Source organism: Galleria mellonella, unplaced genomic scaffold, assembly GCF_026898425.1.
Source record: "Galleria mellonella isolate WM207_F2 unplaced genomic scaffold, CSIRO_AGI_GalMel_v1 utg176, whole genome shotgun sequence".
In the NCBI taxonomy this organism is placed as follows: domain Eukaryota; kingdom Metazoa; phylum Arthropoda; class Insecta; order Lepidoptera; family Pyralidae; genus Galleria; species Galleria mellonella.
In genome coordinates this window covers 1,039,408-1,066,680 of record NW_026442019.1, presented here as the reverse complement: position 1 = coordinate 1,066,680, position 27,273 = coordinate 1,039,408, and the positions used below count along the sequence as shown (strand labels likewise).

The 27,273-nt window shown below is 38.2% G+C and overlaps 2 protein-coding genes across 4 annotated transcripts in view; both read left to right on the top strand.

Moving 5' to 3' along the window:
• Positions 1 to 16,720, top strand: part of LOC113523284 (cleavage and polyadenylation specificity factor subunit 1) — a 36,544-nt gene extending 19,824 nt beyond the window's left edge. The window contains exons 16-29 of the mRNA XM_052893466.1: positions 873 to 1,064; positions 1,450 to 1,638; positions 3,027 to 3,180; positions 4,172 to 4,350; positions 6,614 to 6,828; positions 7,433 to 7,579; positions 8,889 to 8,961; positions 9,841 to 9,993; positions 10,638 to 10,832; positions 11,878 to 11,992; positions 12,419 to 12,538; positions 13,831 to 13,960; positions 14,631 to 14,736; positions 16,537 to 16,720. Of these exons, the coding sequence (XP_052749426.1) occupies positions 873 to 1,064; positions 1,450 to 1,638; positions 3,027 to 3,180; positions 4,172 to 4,350; positions 6,614 to 6,828; positions 7,433 to 7,579; positions 8,889 to 8,961; positions 9,841 to 9,993; positions 10,638 to 10,832; positions 11,878 to 11,992; positions 12,419 to 12,538; positions 13,831 to 13,960; positions 14,631 to 14,736; positions 16,537 to 16,617 (2,049 nt within the window). The 3' untranslated portion in view covers positions 16,618 to 16,720. The remainder of the gene's footprint in view (positions 1 to 872; positions 1,065 to 1,449; positions 1,639 to 3,026; positions 3,181 to 4,171; positions 4,351 to 6,613; positions 6,829 to 7,432; positions 7,580 to 8,888; positions 8,962 to 9,840; positions 9,994 to 10,637; positions 10,833 to 11,877; positions 11,993 to 12,418; positions 12,539 to 13,830; positions 13,961 to 14,630; positions 14,737 to 16,536) is intronic.
• Positions 16,721 to 17,745: 1,025 nt separating this feature from the next.
• Positions 17,746 to 26,730, top strand: LOC113519240 (autophagy-related protein 13 homolog). Of its 3 annotated transcripts, none has more exons than XM_052893464.1 (2): positions 17,746 to 17,860; positions 23,058 to 26,730. In XM_052893464.1, exon 2 carries the CDS (start codon positions 23,170 to 23,172, stop codon positions 24,436 to 24,438), a length of 1,269 nt encoding a protein of 422 aa, XP_052749424.1. In that variant the 5' UTR covers positions 17,746 to 17,860; positions 23,058 to 23,169; the 3' UTR covers positions 24,439 to 26,730. The 3 variants fall into 3 exon arrangements, with proteins under 3 accessions (XP_052749424.1, XP_026760097.2, XP_052749425.1); XM_026904296.3 differs by lacking the exon at positions 17,746 to 17,860 and adding an exon at positions 18,439 to 19,373; XM_052893465.1 differs by lacking the exon at positions 17,746 to 17,860 and adding an exon at positions 21,326 to 21,644.
• The last annotated feature ends 543 nt before the right edge of the window (positions 26,731 to 27,273 follow it).

Below are 27,273 nucleotides of genomic sequence, written 5' to 3'. Positions count from 1 at the left end.
AACTTATACAAAAAAAAAAAAAACAAAAATTAAGTACATAAAAGAGGTTATACAATTTCTCGTAAATTCTTTTTTTTTAATACGTGAAAATGGTATGGTAACCCCGCCTGCGCTAACGGGATACGCTGGCGGAGCACCAGTGAAGGGTGATAGATGAGAATGAAAACAGGCCAGTTAACCCATCATGATGAATTCACCAGGAATTAACCATGATAGTTTCTAGGAGGTACCTCGAGGAGGTCGACCTGGTTGGGTATATTGCTAGCAATGGGATTCTCAGTCTCTATTACTGACAATCCCTTTCCCTCCAATTTCTCGTGAGTGCGCCACAGTAATACAAAATAGTCACAACTCAGTTTATTGCTTTGCTCTCAAAAGAGCAAAACATTGATATTCTGTTGTGGCCAAAAACTAAAAGCCAGCCGCGAAAGGACAATATATATATTCATATATATATATATATATATATATATATATATATATATATATATATATATATATATATATATATATATATATATATATATATATATATATATATTCTTTATTACACTTGCAATGTTAATGCATTTATAAATATTGCAAGGCAATCTCTGACAGAGATCTCTTCCAAACCCAATGCAGTCAACGGTTAACATTAATTCAATAATGTATGCGTCATGCCATCAATTTCCAGCGATTTTTCGTTATATTTTAAATCAGACCGGATTTGAACCTCAGACGAACAAGACGCTTTACTAATTTTTATAATAAAGACTCGTGATAATTAAAATACTTTTTTTTTTTTTAAAAGTCTCATCTGACTTACCCCGTATCAGAACCCTCTCGAGCTACCTGCATCAATAAAATAATGCTATATATAAATGTTTCAGATAATGTTAGCGGAACAGTCAAAGAATCCGGGCGTGCCCCGCCGCATCTCGCGCTGGTGGAAGAAGTACCTCACCGAGCCCAAGCCTACGTATTGGCTGTTTGTGGTGAGAAACAACGGCAACCTGGAGATCTACTCGTTGCCCGAGATGCGGCTCAGCTTCCTCGTCAGGGACGTCTGCGCCGGGCACAGGGTCAGTATTTTTTAATGGATGATTATGGAATGACATATATATATATATATATATATATATATATATATATATATATATATATATATATATATATATATATATATATATATATATATAGAATATTTGAAATTATATTGAATCTATTTGGACGGGTGGTTGTTTGATTATATATATATAATATATTTTGAAATTAATATATATATATATATTTGAAAATTAAATGAATCTATTTACAAAAAGAAAACTCGGTCTCCTTTCGGAATAAATTATATATATATATATATTTGTATATATCCATCTATATCCCAAGTTCATTGGCGGGGTATGTGCACATTGTCTACCCAGTGAAAATAATATTTAACTTACGTATTTTTCCTTTTCTCAGATACTTGCAGATAGTTTGGAGTCAGTACCAATTATCACCAATCCAGTGGATGAAGAGGAACTAAACACTTTAGCGCCCAACCCTGAGGTGGAAAAGCTCAAAGAACTATTGGTGGTCGGGGTCGGATATAAAGGTACCAGAGTACTGATGCTTATGAGGTTCGATGATGACCAGCTGATGATATATCAGGTATGTGAACTTCACTTAAAAAAAAAACACTCTCCAATTAAAGAAACAAAGAAAAAAATAATAATAAAAACTCTATCTGCTGTAGTTTATTTTTGAACGAAAAGAATTTTGCTATTTCGCGCCAAAAGGAATATTCGATGTTTAAAAATCTTGGATTCTAATTTCGAATTTTGTTAAAAAGTATTTAAAATGAAACTGGTCTGCCCAGGTAGGTAGCGTATTTAATTACTGTCTAAGACTTTTTTTTCAATAAATTTTAAATTTGGAACGAAAGATTTTTAATCTATTTAAAATTTAATGATTTTTAATTAGATGCACTACCATTTGTTTTGTTATATAATTATAATACTGATCTCTCGTGATTAGAATATGTAGGATGTATTCCTTTTTCGAATTTTAAAATAGCTTTTAAAGAACTTAAAAAAAAAGAGGCTGTTCTCGATTCTTGTCACTATTTTTTTTTGTATGTTGCGTAATTTAGAACCGATTTTGATAAATATATTTGCAATAGATAAGTTTTACGCTAGTGTTTGTTTCATATAGTTTTGTGGAGCAAAATCTACTTGTATGAAGGGATGAATGAGCGAACGGTAATTGAAATGCATAAATGTTAACAACGGATTTTTTATATTCAACCATATGACGTGTTAATATTTAATTTGGAACTTGTCATTATAATTTTACATCTAAATAACATCGAGCGAATAAAAATATTATGTAATACCAGTGAGATGGAATAAAATTAAAACCCATAAAAATTTAATACAACGTTAATTTTGACAATATGGATAGCAATATGAATATAATTTGAATCATGAGTATAGTAATAACATTAGTAGACATAATTATTACGTTTGTCACATTATTGCTTCATACAATATCTTCTTAACCCTAGGAGGTATAAAGGGTTTCTGAATTACATTGAACTTGGTACATTACTTGAAAAATAATATATTTATAATATAAAATTTACCTTATTCTCTTATTATATATTCTCTTATACTCTTAGACTTTGTACAAGTCGATTGCTTGGGTACCTCTGTCCCATTCGTGTTTCAACCGTGAAGCAGTTGTGTTTGCATGGCTGTGTTTCGGTTTGTAGGGTGGGGTATGGCGTGAATTTACTGGGTACAGAGGAATAACACTTGATTCCTCAGGAATGGCAACGCATGGGGGGTATCATGGGCGAAACAGTATACTCTGTTATGTGCATGGTACTGTTCATGTCTATAGGCGACGGCTACCACTCTCCATCAGGTGGGCCGTCAGCTTGTTTGCCATTCTAAGTTGTATAAAAAAATAACCCAGCCTGGTCTTGGGAGAATAATATATAGGCATCTACATAGTTTAGTTAAGTAAGTGTATTGTATGCGTTGTGGTGTGTGCAGGCATACAGATATCCTCGCGGCAACCTGAAGATGCGTTTCTCCCGCGTGCCGGTATCGTTCCCGTTCGGCCGCCGCGCCGCGCCGCCCGCCGCCGCCGCCGACGGCCGCGACGCCGCCGTGCTGCGGGACAATGTGCGCCAGCTGCGGTATTTCAGTCAGTATACGTTCATTACACTTTGTGTATATATGTCATCATTATATCAACCGTTAAGTTCTTTTAGTCGCCTCTTACGACACCCACCGGAAAGGAAGGTGCAGCCCGTTCCATTTCGGGACTATACGGCTAAAAAATACATAATTAAATTGAATTTGAAATGTGGGTATATATTTCACAAGGATTAACCACGATGGTTTCCAGGGGGAACCGAGTAAAGGTCGACCTGAATATACTCTACATTACTAGCAATGGCAGTCTCATTGCTAGTATATGTATATATATATTTATATATTTATGGGTAATATATATGTTTACCGCTCATGTCTATAGGCGACGGTTACCATTTTCCATCAGGTGGACCGTCAGCTTGTTTGCCATTCTTAAGTTGTATAAAAAAAAATACTTCGACTGTGTTATCTATCGGTATACGCTGGCGGTGCACCAGTGAAGGGTGACAGGTGAGGAGGATGGCAGGTCAGCCGGTCCATAGTTACCAATTGAACAAGAATTAACCATGATGGTTTCCAGGGGGAATAGCGTGGCGGTCGACCTGATATTGTATGTGTTATTATTGCTAGTGTAATATTGCTAGCAATGGGGTTGTTAAATCTCACTAATAATACAAACACTAATAATACCTCCCCGGGGGAAAAGGGATTGTTAATAATGGAGACTGAGAATCCCATTACTAGCAATATACCCAACCAGGTCGACCTCCTCGCGGTTCCCCCTGGAAACTATCATGGTTAATTCCTGATGAATTCATCATGATGGGCTAACTGGCCTGTTTTCATTCTCATCTATCACCCTTCACTGGTGCTCCGCCAGCGTATCTCGTTAGCGCAGGCGAGGTTACCATACCATTTTCACCCATCAAAAAAAAAATACCTCCCCTCTCTCACCCGGAGTAATATATTTGACCCTATTCAACAAAGAATTTATTATGTTATATGTATATGTGTGTGTGTGTGTGTGTGCGTGTGTGCAGGTAACGTGGGCGGATACAACGGTGTGTTCGTGTGTGGCCTCACGCCGTACCTACTGTTGCTGCCAGCCCGCGGGGAACTCCGCGTGCACCCACTAGCTATCGACGAGGCGCCCGTGCCCACCTTCGCGCCCTTCAACAACACCAACTGCCCGCAAGGGTTCCTGTACTTCAATGCCAAGGTCAGATATTAACAGATTTTTTTTATCCACACACATCCCCCCCCCCCCCCCCCCCCCCTTTTATTAAAATACATATCGTGTTTTAATGGAGATAGCTGTTGTGTCATATCAGCCAGCGTGTGGCGTCCACTGTTGGACAAAAATTTCTTCCAACTGTATAAGTCCTCATATTTCGCCATAATTAGGCATGCAAATATTAAAACTTAAAAAGAATAAATGTTACATAAGTCATTAAAATTCGAAATGTTATATGAAAAAAAAAATACATCAAAAGTGTCAGACACTTGTCAACAATAAAAAAGAAAGAAATGTCACTGTCAAATCGCGGACTATTGATGACAGCTGCATTGTAACACGATAGGTAATTCAAGTAGGTTGTTTACCTTTTTGAATCAAAAACTCTTGCACACTGTAAAAGGACTCCTCAATAAGCCAATGTTTTAATGAATGTTTAAATTTTCTAAATGGCAGTTCTCGTATACTTTTTTGGTATTTTATTATAAATTTTAATTGTCATTGAATAACAATTTTTATGGTACAGTGTGCTTCTACAGGATGGTACTTCCAATTTTGTTGGGGATCCAGTTATCCAAGAATAGCTGGACAAGGCATATTGATTCTTGTGAAGTTAATCGAGATGAAGCCTCCATTGATAGGAGGTCTGCGGCGACCTTTTTTCAACCAACTTCAAAAAGGAGTAGTTTCTCAATTCGGAGATTCAACTATCCTTGCTGTGTGATCCCCGTATAGAATGGGCCACCCCTTGTTTTCCCATGGGTGTTGTAAGAGGCAACTAAGGGAACTGGGGGGATAGGGATTGTTATTAATGGAGACTAAAAATCCCATTGCTAGCAATATACCTAACCAGGTCGACCTCCATGCGGTTCCCCTTGGAAACTATCATGATTAATTCTTCATGATGAATTCATCATGATGGGCTAACTGGCCTGTTTTCATTCTCACCTATCACCGTTCACTGGTGCTCCGCCAGCGTATCCCGTTAGCGCAGGCGGGGTTACCATACCATTTTCATCCAACAAAAACTACTAAGGGAACTAAAAACTAAGGGAACTTAATGGTCGAGAGATTGGCAGCAGTGTTCCTCTTTAAATATTATCAAAGCCTTACTATGGTTGCCAAGGGTGGCTACTACTGACAAAACCCCCCTTATGGGGGGAAGCCTATGTTCATCAGTGGACAGTTAGATATGATGATAAGATTCCTTCATAATGTTGTCTATCATTCTGTATACATTTTTTTATACAACTTAGAATGGCAAACAAGCTGACGGCCCACCTGATGGAAAGTGGTAACCGTCGCCTGTAGACATGAGCAGTACCATGGACATAACAGAGTATATTGTTTCGCCCGTGATACCCCCATACGTTGCCATTCCTGAGGACTCAGGTGTTATTCCTCTGTACCCAGTAAATTCACGCCATATCTCACCCTTCAAACCGAAATATAGCCATGCAAACACAACTGCTTCACGGTTGTTACGGGACGCTACAGATGTGAATTTTCCACCATTTTGCATGATACAGTTGAAAGGCTAATATATAGTGGTATTTTCTATTTATATTGTTAAAACGATCGACACATTCAATGAATACAGTTATTTTGTGACACATTATTATTGGTAGATGGAATACTGAATAGTCGACGGTGTCTAAAAGAGTGTTTACATGCAATCAAGTTCAGAGACGCTGTTAATGATTTATTCAATAATCCAGTTTCAATCTTAGAAAGTAAGCACATATCATCAATTCTACGCTTCGATTCTAAAGAATTCAAAATACTTTATATGTATTACGTAAATATTGTTTTAAATGTCCTCGTAATGTAACGAAGGAAACCAGCTTGTACTGATTTGACCCTATTTATATCGACTTTATATATAGGAGACTAAATTGGTGCACAATGTTCTAAGTTACTTTACCGTGAAGCAGTTGTGTTTGTATGGTTGTGTTTCGGTTTGAAGGGTGAGATATGGCGTGAATTTACTGGGTATAGAGGAATAACACCTGAGTCCTCAGGAATGGCAACGCATGGGGGGCATCATGGGCGAAACAGTATACTCTGTTATGTCCATGGTACTGCTCACGTCTAGGTGACGGTTACCATTTTCCATCAGGTGGGCCGTCAGCTTGTTTGTCATTCTAAGTTAAATAAACAAACTGATGATGATATGATGGCGGTGATGACGATGTTATGATGGCGGGGATGATGATGACGGTGACGGCGCGGACCGCGTTGTGTGCAGTCGGAGCTGCGCATCGCCGCGCTGCCGGCGCACCTGTCGTACGACGCGCCGTGGCCGGTGCGCAAGGTGCCGCTGCGCATGACGCCGCACTTCGTCACCTACCACCTCGAGTCGCGCACCTACTGCCTGGTCGCGTCCGCCGCCGCGCCCGCCGCCGCCTACTACCGCTTCAACGGCGAGGACAAGGAGCGCTCCAGCGAGAACAAGGGCGACAGGTACCAACGAACAAACAGGACGAACGTGCAAATGTGGGCCGAGGCGCAGCCGAGGCACACAATGCCTAGTTGTTGCCAAGGCCTGTATAGTACTTTCCTCAAACAGTGCGCGGAAATCAAAAACACAATTTTACTTTTTAAGTTCAACGACGAATAACGAACAATAATAATTTTTCACGCGCCATAATGTTCATTTGTTTTTTTTTTTTCAATAAACAGCTTTCCATTTGCAAATCAGTTCAAAATTCAAATAAAACCTTTTTTTAGTTACCTGCTTGGTAGCCATGTTTCGAATTAAAAGGTCATTCCATTTTTAAATTATAGGACAGATATAAGTTTACATTGTAATTTATCTGGCCGCAAAACACGACGGATATGGATTTTCATACAACTTTTGCCGGCCGCTGCCCGCATGTATCTGGGCAGTACGGCAATTTTGATTTATCTTGAAGGAGATTGTCAAAATAATGCTCACATTTCCAAGCATGTATGAGAAAATATTTATTAATATTAATAGTATTATTATTAAACTTAAGGGTTCGAAACCTGTGAGCTTGTGTTCGTGAACAATTCTCATGTTCCTATCCACCACCGTCCGTTCCAGGTTCCCGTACCCGATGCAGGAGCGTTTCTGCGTGTCCCTGTTCTCGCCGGTGTCGTGGGAGATCATACCCAACACGCGCATCGAGTTCGACGAGTGGGAACACGTCACCTGTCTCAAGAATGTGTCTCTGTCCTACGAAGGCACCAGGTGAGCGGTTTGCTATACGACCAGGGTAGCGTACGGCCCATCTGATGGTAGCGGATACTGCAACATTAGAGCCTTTATAAGTACGTTGGTAGTATTTTTTACTAGCTTTTACTCGCGACTGCATACGTGTGATCAGGGTAGCAAACGGCCCGCCTGATGGTAGCGGATTCTGCAACATTAGAGCCGTTATAAGTACTATCGTTGGTAGTATTTTTTATTAGCTTTTACCCGCGACAACATACGTGTGTTGATTATATGTTAATCGATTTACGCTATGTCCTTCTTTATCTCCCACAGTGTGTGCATATTAAATTCCATTCTAATTGGTTAAGCCGTTAAGACACTAACAAACTCTTGATGTTGTAATTTACTTAAAAAAAAATTCACAACTAGCTATGTCTCGTGGCTTCACTCGCATAAATCAGTATATAGTACAATACTTTATTCCATTCACTAAATTAGTTTTTTTTTAATGCATTAAAATAGAATGGTAACCCCGCCTGCGCTATCGGGATACGCTGGCGGGCCACCAGGAGAGTGACGATGAAGCAGATCCATTGGCCCATTGTTATGAATTCACCAAAAATTAACCACGACAGTTTCCAGGGGGAACCGCGTGGAGGTCGACCTGTTAGGGTATATTGCTAGTAATGAGACTATTGGAGCCCTACCTGAGCACCAAATTTTTATTCAAATCAGTCAGTAGTTTGTGCATGCAAAAAAAACTTTCGCATTTATTAACCGACTTCAAAAAAGGAGGAGCTTATATGTCGACAGTATATGTTTTTTTATATTAACACTTTGCTGACCGGTGACCAGTTAACTCGTCTTTTCATATCCAAGCGTTGTTGATTAGTGACTCGGAGTAACCTCGTCACTGCACCAGCGTGCAGGTACGTCCCCCTACCACGACGGCTAACACCGTTTGGATTACAAAGCGGTTTTTTTTTGTGGCAAATAAAATGACGGCCCACCTGATGGAAAGTGGTAACCGTCGCCTATAGACATGAGCAGTACCATGCACATAACAGAGTATACTGTTTCGCCCATGATACTCCCCATGCGTTGCCATTGCTGAGGATTCAGGTGTTATTCCTCTGTACCCAGTAAATTCACGCCATATCCCACCCTTCAAACTGAAACACAGCCATGCAAACACAACTGCTTCACGGTAGAAAAACGAATGGGACAGGGGTATCCAAGCAATCGACTTTTGTACAGTCTCCCTCTGGTTTAATTCCAAAGATTTTAACCATGACGCAATTCTCTGTCAGCGAAGTGTTAATATACATAATTGTTTTTGTTACAGGTCCGGTTTGCGCGGATATATTGCAATAGGTACGAATTACAACTACAGCGAGGACATCACGTCAAGGGGACGGGTGAGTGGGACGATATAATGCCATCACCATCATGCCGACTGCTGAACATGGCCTCTTTCATCAGGAAGGTTTGGACAGTAGCTGCCACGCTTGGCAGGCGGGTTGGTAACTGCAGTTAGGCTTTTAAGTGGGACGTTGTTATTCGATCATTGAGTTCCTTCAGTGGGCTCTTAGGACACCCACGGGAAAGGAAGGGGTGGCCCATTCTATCCTGGGACCACACGGCCAAATTTTATAATTTTATATAATATATTAACTTAGATTATATAGATAGAGTATCGTATCTTAAAAACGGGTCAACTTTTTGTCAGCTAATTGTCAATTTAGCTGACTCGTTCTTTTTATCAATGTTCTATATATTTACATACAGAGGAATAACACCTGAGTCCTCAGGAATGGCAACGCATGGGGAGTATCATGGGTGAAACAGTATACTCTGTTGTGTCCATGGTACTGCTCATGTCTATAGGCGACGGCTACCACTTTCCATCAGGTGGGCCGTCAGCTTGTTTGCCATTCTAAGTTGTATTAAAAAAAAAATTAATAGAATTGTCCTGATTTTTTTTTTCTTAAATATCTCCTATGTCTATGTTTGACGATGTCTATGTCTTAAACATCTCTCTTGTATTTAGAGGGCGAGAGATAGGCAGCAGCGTCCCTCCTAAAACATCTCCAAAGACTAACCGCAGTCGCTAATCCATATACCAAGCGTGGCAACTACTGGCAAACCCCTCTAGGGGATATGTTCAGCAGTGGACAGTTAAAAGCTGATATGATGATGAGCTTAGTTTAGTTAAAATTTTATTATATTAGTAAAGATTTTTTTTTTTAACCTGATTTTGGCGCCAAAAGTGATATATTTTTTTTAAATCTGTACAGATAATAATCTACGACATCATCGACGTCGTCCCGGAGCCTGGTCAGCCGCTCACGAAGAACAGGTTCAAGGAACTATACGCCAAAGAGCAGAAAGGACCGGTCACAGCCCTCACTCAGGTGCTGGGCTACCTCATATCCGCTGTCGGGCAAAAGGTGAGGTGCACACAGCCATGTTTTTTTTTATACAACTTAGAATGGCAAACAAGTTGACGGCCCACTTGATGGAAAGTGGTAACCGTCGCCTATAGACATGAGCAGTACCATGGACATAACAGTATACTGTTTCGCCCATGATACCCCCCATGCGTTGCCACTCCTGAGGACTTAGGTGTTATTCCTCTGTACCCTGTAAATTCACGCCATATTCCACCCTTCAAACCGAAACACAGCTATGCAAACACAACTGCTTCACGGTAGAAACACGAATGGGACAGAGATACCCAAGCAAACGACTTTTGTACAAAGTCTCCCTCTGGGTGTTACTTTTAATTTATTTAGGAGAATTCATATTAAATTTACTGATGTGTGGCAATATTGGAGCTGTGTTTAGTAACAATTGAATAAGTCACGTCTATAGGCGACGGTTACCACTTTCCATCAGGTGGGCCGTCAGCTTGTTTGCCATTCTAAGTTGCATAAAAAGAGTTTCTATTTATTTATTTATGTGTTTTTGTACATTCACTTATAGTATAGATATTAGGTTATATCAAAAATGTACACGGTCGTTAACAGCCTGTTCGAACATCAACACCATGCTTCATATTTGTCAAGTAATGGCCTCGCAAATTCCCCCACAGATCTACATCTGGCAGCTGAAGGACAACGACCTGGTGGGCGTGGCGTTCATAGACACGCAAATATACGTGCACAGGATGCTGGCAGTGAAGAACCTCATCCTGGTGGCGGACGTGTACAAATCCATATCGCTGCTCCGCTACCAGGCGCAGCACAGGACCCTCTCGCTCGTCTCCAGGGACTTCAGGAGTGCACAGGTGAAGATATCAAATTAGCAAACGTCATAAACGGTGGACTTTTTTTTAATGGGTGATAATGGAACGGTAACCCCGCTTGCGCTATCGGTATACACTGGGTGATAATGGAATGGTAACCCCGCCAGCGCTATCGCTATAGCGGGGCACCAGTAAGAAATGATAGGTGACGATGGAAGCAGGTCAGTTAGTACATCGTGTCTAGTCCACCAGAATTAACCGATGATTTCCAGGGGGAACTGTGTGGAGGACTGGAGGTACCTGATAGGGTGTATTGCTACAAATGAGTCAGCTAGACCCCATTAACCATACCTTTTCCCCCACGAACGGTGAACGGTACCAGGGCCGCCCCTATCTTTCCCATGGGTGTCGTAAGAGGCGACTATGGGAGGGCGAGGGATGGGCAGCAGCGTCTCTCTTAAAACATCTCTAAAGGCCTAACTGCGGTTGCCAACTCGCCTGCCAAGTGGCAACTACTGGCAAAACTATTATGGGGAAGGCTGATGTCCAGCAGTGGACAGTTAACGGCTGAATAATAATAAATCCGAAAAGTTTATTTTACTAACCAGACCGGCGGGCAGAAACCAGGTCCGTAGCTGGGAAGTAATTTGGCTAGTTAAATTACGACTGACTGATTTAGAGTTTGTATTTTTTTTTTATACAACTTAGAATGGCAAACAAGCTGACGGCCCACCTGATGGAAAGTGGTAACCGTCGCCTATAGACATGAGCAGTACCATGGACATAACAGAGTATACTGTCTCGCCCATGATACCCCCCATGCGTTGCCATTCCTTAGGATTCAGGTGTTATTCCTCTGTACCCAGTAAATTGACGCCATATCCCATCTTTCAAACCGAAACACAGCCATGCAAACACAACTGCTTCACGGTAGAAACACGAATGGGACTTGTAACAGTACGAAGTAGCGGGCAAAAGGCTAGTTTCGAATAAAAAAATAGGCGGAGTCTTGTGTTGGTGTTTTTTTTTTTAATTTCCGTTTTTTTTTATACAGATATATTTAAAATTATGTAAATTTTGTATCTAGATCTACGACATGGAGTTCATGGTGGACAACACGAGTCTCGGGTTCCTTGTGAGCGAGGCGGACGGTAACTTCGCCTTGTTCATGTACCAGCCGCAGGCCCGGGAGAGCTATGGCGGTGAGAATGGCACTTGCCTTATTGATCAAGTTCTAATTGGATTCTAGATTTTTTTTTATACCACTGAGTTGGCAAACAAGCATACGGCCCACCTGATGGTAAGTGAGTAAGTCAATGTGTTGAAATTGTTATATAACAATTGGCTGATCTGCCGAGGGTTTCCCTATATCTCTAGAGAGTTCTTTAAAAATGGTATACCTATTTATTTATTTATGTACACTTTATTGCACCATTTATAAAATAGTAAACAAATTTAACTGTAATAAGAAATGATACAAAAGGCGGCCTTATCGCTAAGCAATCTCTTCCAGACAATCTTTGGGTAGAGAACATTGAGAAAAGAAAGAAAAATAAAACTAAGTTGTATAAAAAAAAGACGGGATAGCTCGGACGAAGTAGTTAAGCTAAGCTAGTTGTCGCTTACAGGCCAACGTCTGATCCGCAAGTGCGACTACCACCTCGGGCAGCAGGTCAACGCCATGTTCCGCATCGCAGCGCGGCAGCCGTCCCCCACGACGCTGCCGAGGCGGCATGTCACCATGTTCGGTTGGTATCCACTTATTTTATCATCATCATTACAACAGATGTTATCCGTCTTTCCGTCCGTCTGTCCTTCATCAAAGACCGCCATAAGGAATGGTTCTGAGCCACATGGAGCCATGAATTCCCTGCAATACATTTAAGAGGGGGGGGGGAAGGGATTGTTAGTAATAGGGTCTAATAGCTCCGTTGCTAGCAATTGACCCTCTCATCTTCCACTGGTGCCACGCCAGTGTATACCGATAGCGCGGGCGGGGTTACCATTACATTTTCACCCATAAAAATATACATTTAAGGTCGTCACTGCATCTAGTGGGAGAAGAGGGAGTTGCCCTTAACATTGGAATGGTAGCCCTGCTTTTTTTTAATGGATGATAATGGAATGGTAACTCCGCCTGCGCTATCGGTATACACTGGTGAGGTATCAGTGAGGGATGATAGGTGAGGATGGAGGCAGGTCAGTTAATCCATCGCAACGTATTTGACGAAAATTAATCACGATGGTTTTCAGGGGGAAACGCTTGGAGATCGACCTGACAGGGTTATATTGCTAGCAATGGGGTTTAACATTCTAATTGCTAACAATCCTCCCCGTAGTAGCCCCGTTAGTGCTATCGGTATACGTCGTCATGTAGCAATCTATTTCTATGTTCAGCATTGGGCAGGGAATGTTTGAAACGCCGATACTAATTGCATACTCGCTAGATAGATACTCTTTATTGTTTCCTCCAAAAGATTACAATAGTAAACTTATTATAAATATAAATTAACTACCGGTCCGTCCCGGCGTCGCGCGTGTGGACATTTTTACACTTTAAAAAGTGGCCATTAAGGCTGCACACGCGACGGAAGCTTAAAAATGGAGTAACTTCTCCCGTTTTCCCAACATTTCCCTTCACTGCTCTGCTCCTATTGATCGTAGCGTGATGAAAAGTATACTATAACCTGCCCAGGAGTATGAAGAATAAATTGTATCAAGTTTCGTTAAAATCCGTCGAGTAGTTTTTGTTTCTATAACGAACATACAGATAGACAGACAAAAATTTTACTGATTGCATTTTTGGCATCAGTATCGATCACTAATCACCCGCTGATAGTTATTTTGGAAATATATTTCATGTACAGAATTGACCTCTCTACAGATTTATTATAAGTACAGATTACAAGAAATAATCACAATGAGAAAACAATGCGCGACCTTATCGCTAAGAGCGATCTCTTCCAAGCAACTTTTGGAGTAATATATAATAGTAGTTATGTCCAGTGTGTACGCTTACAATGTGTGTATGATCCGGCAGCGACGCTGGACGGCGGGCTGGGGTACGTGGTGCCGCTGAGCGAGAAGACATACCGGCGGCTGCTCATGCTGCAGAACGTCATCAACAACTACGCGTGCCACATAGCCGGTCTCAACCCGCGCGCCTTCAGGTATGTCCACATTTTTTTTAATGGATGATAATGGAATGGCAGCCCCGCCTGCGCTATCGGTGTACGCTGGCGGGGCACCAGAGAAGGATGATAGGTGAGGATGAAGTAGGTCAGTTAGCCCATCGTGATGAATACATCTGGATATCAGCATGATGGTTTCCAGGAAGGACCACGTGGAGGTCGACCTGACAGGGTATATTGCTAGCAATGGGACTGGTAGTCTGCATTACTAACAATCGAGACATGTGCACTGAGTGGAATAAAAAATACTTTTTCCATCTCCTACCAGAGTGAGACTTTGTATAAAAGTACATTTGCTTGGGTACCTCTGTCCCATTCGTGTTTCAACCGTGAAACAACTGTTGGTCTTATCGCTAGGGCAATCTCTTACAGACAACTTTTGATTAAAGGAGAACAGATAGAAGTGGGCAGGTGGCGCAAAAGTGAATTAATATTTATTTATTTATTATTATTTATTTTTTATATTAATATATCGTCATAGTGGTAGAATACTGACGGATCTTTATATGTAAACTTTGTCAGATCCGTCAGTATTCTACGACTGTGACGATATTATGTATTACAGATTCACGCAGGCACAGGTGCGAGATGTGGCTAGTTTATAATAATAATTATTGTTAGAATAATTAAATTAATTATATTCGCCCAGGACATACAAGCCGCTGCGTCGTGGCAGCGGGGCGGCCGCGCGGGGAATATTGGACGGCGACTTGGTAGCACTCTTCCCCTCGATGCCCAACGCTGAGAAACAAGACGTCAGTATTAGACTATCTTTTATTAATGTTTTAGATTGTAATCCCTTGTAGACTAATCGTGTACGTGGCTCAGAACCGTTCCTTAGTCTATGGCCTCCTTTAGTAGTCTATGGCTTACGTTCAGCACTAAGAACAAGGAATTACATAGAAGGAATGATAAAATAAAAACTTTAAACCATATGATTGCCTCTTTTCTTTTTATGCAAATATAATTAGTAAAAAGAAGACGAAAGATATACAATCAGTTGCTATTTTTCTCAATTCATAGCAGGTGTGCATAGAAAATGTTTCACATGTCAATTATTTGAGAATGACAAATTTTATATTACTAGATTATATATTCGACACAGTTTATGTACAAAGTATGTAAGCAGGTTGTATCTGAATTTGGTAGGGTTATACGGCAGTATAACATTTTCTATACACTAGCTCTTTGCTATGAATTGACAATTTTATCACTCCTTCTATGTAATACCTTGTTCTTAGGTACAGCAGTAATACAATTGATTTGCGGAAAGCAACACCACCATTGCACCAAAAAAGTCGTCAGCTGTGTTATCGACATTTAAAATGATAAAGAAATATAAGAAATTAGAATTACATAAATACATACATATCTGTCACACCTGTCTCCCATTAGGGTAGGCAGAATCAATGGAACGCCAAATGCATCGATTCAAACAAACCTCTTTCGCTTCTTCCACATTCATCAATCTTTTCATACACGCTCACTGGTTACAGGTACTTCTAATTTAGTCCTTCACCAGCACGTCGCCTATTTGATCAACATACATAAATTAGAATTATTATTCATTATATCAGTCATTGGCTCTCGTGTCGGTCCCAGCATAGAATGAGTCACCCATTTCTTTCCCGTGGATGTCGTAAGAGGCGACTAAGGCAACTTAAGGTCGAGGGATGGGCAGCAGCGTTCCTCTTAAAACATTCCCAAAGGTTTAACTGCGGTTGCCAATCCACCTGCCAAGCGTGGCAGCTACTGGCAAAACTCCCCTTATGGGGAAGGCTTATGTCCAGCAGTGGACAGTTATAGGTTTAAATGATGGTGAAGATGATATCAGTCGTTATCTGTCCACTGCTGAATACAGGCTTCCCCATAGACTGCCATAAGGAACATTCCCGAGCCACCTGCATCTACTAACTCCCTGCAGGGCATTTGAGGTCATCACTGCATTTAGTGGTGGTGAGGTCTTACAGTCTGACAAACAAACACTGCGTTTGCCTGTCCCTTTCTTCCCCATCAGTTGTCGATTCTTTGAATTATGTGACCAGCCTATTGCTACTTCAGATTTCTTGTTTACTCTTTAACATTATTATTTAAGCCTATGAATTAAAATTGTTTACTTAATTGTTTGAGCCGTGGTGTCCACTAGTCTGATAGTTATGTTTCTTTCTTTCTTAATTGAGAGGCAAAAGTTAGACATTCCCGCAAGTTACCTCCATGTTTCATTTGTCTGCTAGTGAACTGTCATATCTGTCTGTTTACTGTATATTAATCTTTTTTTTTTTATTGTACGGATAGTCTGGTAATATTGTTTTGTTGTTGCCCTATTCCCTTTGGCCGCAACAGAATATCAGTGCTTTGCTCTTTTGAGAGCGAAGCAATAAACTGAGTTGTGGCCATTTTGTATTGCTATGGCACACGCACAAACGAAAGTTGTATTTGGCTTTGTGTATTTTTTTTTGTCATTTATGTTATCTCGCTTTTCTTTTTGTGTATGTATGTTGTAAATTGTGTGCTGTAAGTAATGCAAATAAATTATCTATCTATCTATCTTTCAGATCGCAAAGAAAATTGGCACAAAAGTTGAGGAGATCATGGCGGATCTGTACGAGATTGACAGAATGACGGCGCATTTCTGAATAGTAATAGACTGACGGCCAATTTCTGAATTAATAGCAGAACTATTTGGAATAATTTTGTAAATATAACATTTAAGTGATCAAGTATTATAATTTTTCCTTATGCGTTGTTTATGTTTTGCCCAAAACTTACCTCTTTTTACCATTCCTAAGAGAGTTGAATAAATGAATGAATGAATGAAATGAGTGAGCGATTATTTTTGTTTATTTAAGGGTTTGTAACACCATCATCTGCCTACCCTTATCCCAATCATTTGTGGTCGGCGTAATAGGATTTTATCCATATTACAAAAAGATTTGGTTTTTAGTTTTACGACCGGCCACCTGCCTGACGTCAACTCTTTTTGGGAATGCATTTGTTGGTGGTTTTCGCCACCTACGGTATGGGGGAAAGGATTGAGGAAAAAAGGAAGGGAGCGTTGGAAATGCGTAAAGGAAATTGGTGAATGAGAGGAATAAGGGAATTATGTGGGAAAGGAAAGGGGGGGGGGGACACACTGCAGCGGCTCGGAAGGCCGGGGTCGCATACCCGTATAACCTTATTCTAGAATCAGACAGATTTCTAGAGAAGAACACCCCTGACGTTTAGCCTGACTAAAGGGTTTGTATATTAGGAGTTAAAACGGAACCCTTCAGGATCAACTCTGTTGTCCACGTGGTTGTCTGTTTATATGTCAAAATTCTTTTATTTTCAAGAACACGTGAAGGTATCACACGGAAATTAATATCAAAAGGTCCGAATAATTAAGTCAAGTAAAATTAGTTATTGGTAGGTGAATTGTTAACGAATCGATCTGTAATTGAATCGACCCCATTATATACACATAGAATTATTTTATCTATGAAATAGAGCGATTCTACAAATTTCAATTTAAATATATTTAACTCAAGTCCTTTGGCCGTTGAGCAAATGACATTTTGATATTTGTATATTATAGATGAAGAACTGTCCTTCATCTGTGATACTTGCATTTTGTTTTCCCTCTATTTCATAAATGATTATCAGTATCAATTATGTCAATCATTCAATGAATGACTTATGAATGAGATGAAAATGATTGATCGATAAAACAATAAAACAAAATATAAATGTCTTTTTATATGGGAGACATATTTGTTTTGTTGTTGGTATTGTTAGTTTTTTTTTTTTAATAGGTGAAAATGCCATGGAAACCTCGGCTGTGCTATCGGTATACACTGACGGGGTACCAGTGAAAGGTGATAGGTGAGATTGAAAAGGCAGGTCAGTTAGGCCATCGTGATGAATTCAACGACAGATTAGTCACGATAGTTTTCAGGGGTAACCGCGTGGAGGTCGACCTGATAGGGTATATTGATAGCAATGGGGACTAATCTCCCTATTACTAATAATCCCTTTCACCCCAGTATTGTTAGTTAGTATTGAATTTCTTTTCGCGTAATAACAAAGTATAATTGCTACACTGTAAGAGCTCGGCTACAATGACCAGAACTACGACGAGAAGGGAGATGATTTATGGTTTGTTTTGAGCATTACCTGTAGTTTTTTTTATATGGATGATAATGGAATGGTAACCCCGCCTGCGCTAACGGTATACGCTGGCGGAGCACCAGTGAGGGATGATAGATGAGAATGAAAAGGCAGGTCTGTTTGTCCATCGTGATGAATACACTTGGAATTCAACACGATGGTTTCCAGGGGGGACCACGTGGAGGTCGACCTGACAGGGTGTTGTTGATGATGTTAGCATTACTACCAATCCCTTCCCCCATTACCAGTGGTTTTGGGTAATAGGATTTCTTTTGTGTGTACACGTGCTGTCAAATTTTAGATTTTTTGCAGACTATATGGGACCAGGAAAAGTCGAGTACTCAGGAAGATTTGAAACAAAATATACATAGGCTTGTGCGCCAAGAATAAGATCCAATGCTCCTTCCATCATTCTGTTAAATTGGACATCTACATCAAGAAAGAGGCACAAACAGACATACAGAAGATGATGATGACATTTTTTTTTATACAACTTAGAGTGGCAAACAAGCTGACGGCCCACCTGATGGAAAGTGGTAACCGTCGCCTATAGACATGAGCAGTACCATGGACATGACAGAGTATACTGTTTTCCATGCGTTGCCATTTCTGAGGACTCAGGTGTTATTCCCCCGTATCCAGTAAATTCATTGCCCTATCCCATCCTTCAAACCGAAACATAGCCATGCAAACACAACTGCTTTATGGTTGAAACACAAATGGGACAGAGGTACCCAAGCAATCGAATTTTGTACAAAGTCTCCCTCTGGTAATACTTCTAATGTTATCACTTAAGGTGTTACGAGTATATTTATATATGTTTGACACATTGTCATATATGATTCACTCTTTTATATCAACAACAAAACTAGCTAACAATTGCTATTCGAAAATAAAATCTGTTGCTTGGCATTTAGGTGCCTATTACATTGTCATAGTTTATTCTCTCTATTATTATTAACAATCTCACAGTCAGGACTTTTTACCTCTCACGGTATTATGTATAGAAAACTGGGCAGGTACTGAAGGAAAGAGACAGCGGTGTTTGTTGCCTTTACTCTTTTTAATTTTATCACGTGTATTTGAACTAACAATTGTGTTTAAATAGTAATTGTGTTTGCTAGAAAGAGACAAAACACTTAAACAAATGTGTGTTGTTTTTGTAAGATAATGGGGTTTGTAGTCAGTTAGTGTCTGTGATGGTTTCTGTTGTGACCCAGTGGCGGTGTTGAGTTTTTAAAATAAGGTATGTCTTTTAATTTTCGCATATTGACTGTTAAATGAATAATAATACATAGTAAGCTAGCCTACATGTAACAGAGTAAGTGCACCAGAAATAAATAACAGAAATATCCACCTATAGGTGTTATCTCATGTTTTTCCAAACTTTACACAGTTAAAACAGTCTTGTACTTATGTGTTTTTATTTAATTTTATTTTTATATTATATTGGATATATTAAATTACATGTAGTTAGTAACTCTGCAGAATGAGTCCCTGGTGAGCTGTAATACAGGTATTCTTATACCTATCTCAGGCACCAGTCTCTCACAATTATATTTATAATTTGAATACTATCTTATAAACATGTCTCGAAACGAATTGTGAAGAGAAAATAAATCTATTATTATTATTGATCATAATTTATTTATTTATTTATTTATAGGATTACTAACATAAGATACAGCTAAACATTTCAATACAATACACTGGCAGATTAGATCTAACTGTTCTTACATTTATAGGTGACCACAGCGTGCCTCGTGTTTGATAAACATTAAAATAGAATTAAATTATTAAATGTAAAAGTGAGTTTGTTTTTTTTTATTATCTGACTCGCTTGAATGAAAAGTACAGAGTACAGATCCAGTCTGGTTTTGGTAGTTAGAACTTAGAAAGTAATATATAAGTTATGTTAGTTATAATATATACAATTTTATATGATATATATATTTAAGCAAACAATGAAATCTTTACACTTTATAGTATAGATAAGTATAGTAGGAATGTAACTGTTATCTGAAGGCATGAATATTCCACGCTTCCCCTCATGCAATGCTATTTTAAGGTGTTATGCTTCCATACTTTGTAATTTCAGCGCCATATCCCGCCTTACTTCTTGGTACATATTTAAATACTGTATATATTACGATCGAATAGAGCATTTGCTTAAGAAGGAAAACTTCTTAATATTTTTGTATTCAATTTTTTTTTAATACCACTGAGGTGGCAAACAAGCATACGGCCCACCTGATGGTAAGCGGTTATCGTAGCCGATGAACGCCTGCAATACCAGGGACATTACACGCGATTGATTTAGACTTGTATGTAATTTTATGACATTTGTTGCAAATGATTGTCTTATCAATTGACTTTGTCAATAGTTATCACGCTTGGCAAGCGGTTTGGCAAACACAGTTAGGCTTTGTTTGTTAGCTATTAAAGTAGGACGCCGCTGCTCATTCCTCGTCCATTAAGTTCTTTTAGTCGCCTTTTAGGACACCCACGGGGAAGGAAGGGGTGGCCCAGTCTATGTCGGGATTACACGAAGACATAATAGCATATTATATATGTTTGTATATATATTTATAAACGTGCCAATCTTCTTTATTGCTATAGTCAAACTTTTTACTGTAGAACTGACTTTTTGCCCGCTACTTTATACTGTATACCAAATTTTATAGTAATTAGTTAAACTGCAATGGCGCTAAAAGATAATAAATAAAAACATATTTTCATATTCATAATACTAATAATATATATATATATATATATATATATATATATATATATATATATATATATATATATATATATATATATATATATATATATATATATATATATATAGTAATTGTATTTGACATATATTTATGTTATTTAAGTATGTTTATTTTCAAAAAATAATATTGGATACTTTTAACATATTTTTAAATATTATATTTATAAAATATAATATTTATATATATATATATATATATATATATATATATATATATATATATATATATATATATATATATATATATATATATATATATATATATATATATATATATATATATATATACTTTGTAACGCAGACAACGAACTATGATGTAATTCATTAGATAGTTAACAAACAATACTTAATTTGTATCAATAATTATTAAAACTCGATATGTACTATTAGGTCGTTGAAAAATTATTACATTAATAGCTTTCTTAATCACATATTGATTACTAATGGTACTTTGTTATTACCAAACATGTATACGTATTCAGTCTCTACGTTATGGTATTAGCAACAGTATTATAATGTTATTAAATAAAAAAATTTAAATTTCAACGTGTGCCCACAATGTGATACCTTCGCTAGTTGTGAACTGATTAGCCACTCGTTTCAGCTTCGGATGGATGCAAATTGTGCTTATAAAAATATATTATCTGTCTATAAACCTTCCATTAATAAGATTGTTTCACAAAAAAGAAGACTTCCTTTGAACTCGTTTTGATAAAGTCTCTTTGGAATAAATCTGTAAGTATGTCTTTTGTGATAAAAAAAGAAATTTCCAGATCGATTCATAAGGGATGAAGTTATGAGGTAAAAAACAAGAACAAAATACAATCTATTTGAAAAATTCATTTTTTTTTAAGTTACTTGAATAATTACTAAATGATAGGGAGAGCTGTGACAAATGTGTAGTTTAGAAGAAGCGGAAAACAGACAGACGCGGGCAGCGACTATCTTTTATACTAAGCTCCTACATAGTAAGATATTTTTAAGAAAACTTATCGATCGATTCCATGTGAGAGGTGATACCAGAGAGAAAATATGTACAAAAGTCGTTTGCTTGAGCACCTCTGTCCCCTTCGTGTTTCTATCGTAAAGCAGTTATGTTTGTATAGCTGTGTTTCGGTTTGAAGGGTGAGATATGGCAGTGAATTTACAGGGTATAGGGGAATAACACCTGTATCCTCAGGAATAGCAACACATGGGGGATATAATGGGTGAAACATTATGCTCTGTTATGTCCATGGTACTGCTCATGTCTATAAACGACGGTTACTACTTTCCATCAGATGAGCCGTCATCTTGTTTGCCATTCTAAGTTGCATAAAAAAATGTGAGCCCCGTACTAATTTATCACGTTTATATTCGATGTATCAAATATAAAACTTATGTTATTCGCTGACAATTTAGCTATAGATTAATTTTTTTAAAATCGGTTGAGTGGTTTTTAGTTTATCCATTACAATCAATTAATTTTTCTTCATTAACAGTATTAGTAGTAGATTTAAGGCCTATATGACATGTGATACTAGCATCACCCGTACTATCTGTAGCGATTTTACATAGTAATCGCAAGGTTTAGTTTGATTTGATGCAGTTTTGCGTTTAATTTTTTCGTCGTACCAAAACTACGGGATTTGATGATCCTACCGATGATGATTATCAGCTGACGGAGAGGTGAAGCGAGGAGTTTTTAAGAATGGGAAGTGAGCATCGAGCTTCTGAAAACTAACTTGAAGGCTTTGACTGCATGTGAAATTTGTAGGTATATTATGCAGATCGATTGCCATGTGGTCCCGGCATAAAATGGTCCACCCCTTCCTTTCCCGTGGGTGTCGTAAGAGACGACTAAGGGAACTTAATCGAGGGATGGGCAGCAACACTCCTCTTAAAATAGCACCAAAGCCTAACTGCGGTTGCTAACTCATCTGCCAAGCGTGGCAACTACTGGTAAACCCTCCTAATTGGGGGCGGTCAATGATATAATAATATATGGATCCAAGTGACCAGTTAAGGCATCGACCTTCCAAACTGCCAAATTTAGTTGCCAACTGCTGGTACTGAAAGTACCGTGTATGCCATTAGCCCTAAACCCTTTCTAAATTCGAGTAATATAATCATAATCATTGTTTAACGTAAACGTTTTTCTCATTTCAGTTAATGAACAAATCAACGACAAAGAGTGGATTGCAGCAGTATATGTAGAATAACCCCTGCATGGAACGGAACATTAGACGTTAGTAGTCATAGCACAAAGTAGTAATGCAAAATGGCGCAAAACGCAGCATCCTCTAGCATCAACGGCAAAAATGAGTTTACAAAACTCATAAAGTTCCTAGCATATAAAGGGGTACAAGTTATTGTAGAGTCCCGAAAGGGGGTTAAATTAGAGCCAAATAGCAAACCTATATCATCAGACTCTGGTTGGTTCAATCTACAAATACCGGATTCCCCGGAAGTTAATCAAGCCACAAAAAATGCCTTGCCTTCAGATCAGGTCTTAGAGACTATTCAGTCGCGGTTGCATGTTGAAATATCAGTACAAACTGAAGATGGTGATGAAATAGTGCTAGAGTTGTGGACTTTCCATTTGGATGAGGCAGATTTTGATATGTCATTAAAAGCCATAAACGCAATATACATAAGAATGGGCATACTTCTGAAGTCTCTTATCACCATCACGCGAATGTCTCCTGTATACCATTTGTCAAGGGTACAAAGGTCCGAACCTTTCACCATTTTCTACAGAGTGTACAACGGCAAATCGAATGTTAAAGCTTTAGGGACATCGGTAAAGAAAATGCAAACTGCCATGCTCAAAACACCTTTAGGTGGTATTTATTTCAAAGTCGAATACATAGCTAACTTCTCTATCATACCAAACAAGTGTCAATACACTGGTACTCTGTTGCTAAAGAGTGACCATTTTGAACTTAGCGCAAAGAACATATTATTGGAGTCGAACAAGAAAAAGGAGTACAAGGGTAAAGAGAAAAAGCCTGCCAGACCAATTGACCTGAATAAGCCCCTACGCCATGCGGCGTTCGTCGACGAAATTCTGCTCGAGAGAACTGTCAAGGATTTTCTTACCAGAATATCCGTTCCGAACCGCCGTCCACAACTTCGACGTAAAAGTCCGCCCAAAGAAGAAGCCGTCGAATCGAAGAGCACTCAAGATTTAGACATAGCTGTCGTCTCAAATAGTCCAACGTCTTTGGAAATGCCACCAAAGAAGTTCTCGGGCATTCGTGGTGAGAATGAGCCGCCTTTAAAACTCTTATGTATTCCCTTCGCTGATAATCACCCTATCAGGGAATTGGCTGAGTTCTACAAAGACATTTTTAATGCTCCACATTTGAAGCTCGCCGATGACTTGATTCGTTCCAAGTCAAAAAGCGCAGAATCGATAGAAAAAGAATTAGAGGAGGCTAACGAAGATCTAGCCGAGGATTTAAAGATATATGAAAATTCGGCTATTGAATTTGACAAGCTAGTAGCAGACATGTGCCAATCGGCCGAGTGCATTCAACTCGACTGATTGGCACATGTCTGAACTGAACTGAAGGAAGCTTAGAAGAGAAGACTGTTTTAAGACTGATGTACAGTATGGAATGACTGGTTTTTATTTTAAATTATTATCATTGATTATTTTTCTCTTTTTTAAAGACTATTTGACTTCTATTTTTACTGAATATGGTAAATAATAAAAAAAAAAAATTTTTGTAATACAAATATGTTCAATAGTTAATACGTATTAAAAAAAATTGACTTTCGTATATTTATTCTTATTTTGTATATGTATTTGTAAATAGTGTAATTTATAAGGCAAACAATTTTTTAATGGGTGATAATGGAATGGTAACCCCACCCGCGCTATCGCTATACACCGGTGGGGCACCAGTGAAGGATGATAGGTGAGAATGAAGCAGATCAGTTAGCTCATCATGACGAATTCAATAAGAATTGTTCACGATGGTTTCCAGCGGGAACCACGTGCGTAATTTCTGTATGAGCAAGTTAAAAGTTTTTCTAATAAGTTGCTCTGTCACGAAACGTCGATTCCGATAAAGAAATATACGATAGACTTATCGAATTTTAGTAGAGAACAGAATTACGTAAGAAACGCGCTATAAAGGACTATAAAAAGAAGAATAAAAAAAATATTTTGTGTTACTGCGACACGCATGAAAAAAAAATGTTACTAATTTTATGCATTCTGATATTGATTTTGTTTTTTTTTTTAATTTTATGTACATGTATCTATTTTTTATCTTTTTTCACTTTGCATTTGTGTCTTTTGCTGTTTGTGTGCTGTAAGTGATGCAAATAAATTATTTATCTATGCATATAATATTTTTTTTCTTTCTAATTTTTAGGTCCGTTAGTAAAAGAAGTTGTTTAAATTTTGTTTTTATTAATAAATCTCTATTTGACTTTTAATTGTATGTCGTTGGAAAAATGTAATCGGAATACGACGACAAAAGGACATATGAAAAATCTTAAATTTTAAAGATCAATGTAGTAGATATAAAAAAAAATGTTCAAACATTATTTACATAATCATGTTAACTGAAGGATTTTTTTTGTTTTGTAAATATTATACAAGTGTATATTGGGTTTTTGACATTTTGACAGAAGGAATTTATGTATATTTGTGTATAATTGTGATTCAATTATAAATTCCTTCTGTTATGCTGTATGTACCAGTTTATTATATTCTAGATATAAGATTAGATATGTAAATGTTCCTTTACCTATATAATTAAGATTTGGCTATACATATTTAGCTCGTGAAGAAGGCTATGTATAGTGTCTTTGTCTTAATCAAATATTTTAAAAGCAAACTCAGTTTTCAAATTGCTATAGTTTGGCACTATTTTTAAAAGGTCTTTTGTTTAGGGCATTAGGATAGATATTGTTATAACCGGCCTTGAAAAGAAATTGTGTTATTGTAAAAGTAGGTAACAGGCTTTAAGAGATATCCTCAGATGAGTGGGAGTGCAAGGGGCAGTCATATTGTTTTTGGACAAAACGAAGCTTTTTTTTTAATGGATGAAAATGGTATGGTAACCCCGCCTGCGCTAACGGGATACGCTGGCGGAGCACCAGTGAAGGGTGATAGATAAGAACGAATACAGGCCAGTTAGCCCAACATGATGAATTCATTAGGAATTAACCATGATAGTTTCCAGGGGGAACCGCGAGGAGGTCGACCTGGTTGGGTATATTGCTAGCAATGGGATTCTCAGTCTCCATTACTAACAATCCCTTTCCCCCCATCTATAACGCTTTGGTATCAAGCAAACTCTGTAATGTAGTGTCTGTAATATAAATTCAATAACTCGAGAATAAAAATGGTTGTTCTTGGCGGAGAGTTTACACAGAGACACTGTCTAGGTGTTATATATCTAAGGGCAAATTGTTGTAATTCTGCAAAGTGATCTAGTCCATAATATGTAAAATCTAGTCGTCATGTTACAGAACACAATTTTTTAAAGTTATCACAATAATTTATTTGTTTAGATAGTTTACGCATCCGCCTTTAAATTGTAGTTTTATCGCTTAATAAAAATAAAATAATTGGCATCGTAGGAAAAGATTTGGATAATTTAGTTTACTACTATTTATAATAATGGTTAATATAAAAACCTGGGTGATTGCAGTGTGTAGTTTTTTTTTTATTTCATTCATGGGACATTGCTTGTGAGATTTGCAATATATTTCCTTAAAACCTGCTAGACAAAACAGTTTAGTTTTAAACTTAGTTCCTATATATTATGTTCCTATCATTTTTGTGGCTGGTTTATTTAAAATATATTCGTTAAAAGAATTGTTTTTTTTTTTATTTCAACTAATTTAACCATGCAACCTTGTCTGTCTGCAACATTTTCGCCATGTGGTGGTGTCACATAAAGCTGCTTATATACAAAGGTCACTAGATAAGTTTTACAGTACAGTTTTTTTTATACAACTTAGAATGGCAAACAAGCTGACGGCCCACCTGATGGAAAGCGGTAACCGTCGCCTTTAGACATGAGCAGTAACTGGACCCTGGACATAACAGAGTATACTGTTACGCCCATGATACCCCCCATGCGTTGCCATTCCTGAGGAATCAGGTGTTATTCCTCCGTACCCAGTAAATTTACGCCATATCCCACCCTTCAAACCGATTTGACATATTTGATAATAACTCTTCACCTAGTTGCATTGTTCAATTTATTTTCTTAATTAGGAAGAATATTGGTATTTTAATAAGAGGGAGGTAAAGTGCGGTGTGCCATCTGGGCCGCTGGTGGTCTACCGTTCCACTGTTTACAAGGAGTGCCTGTACAGAAACCTCTCGGTAAGTACATGTATTTTATGGTATGAA

What these genes read in the sequence shown, in the direction of transcription:
- LOC113519240 (XM_052893464.1), top strand. Translation starts at nt 23,170, where the DNA reads ATGGCGCAAAACGCAGCATCCTCTAGCATCAACGGCAAAAATGAGTTT.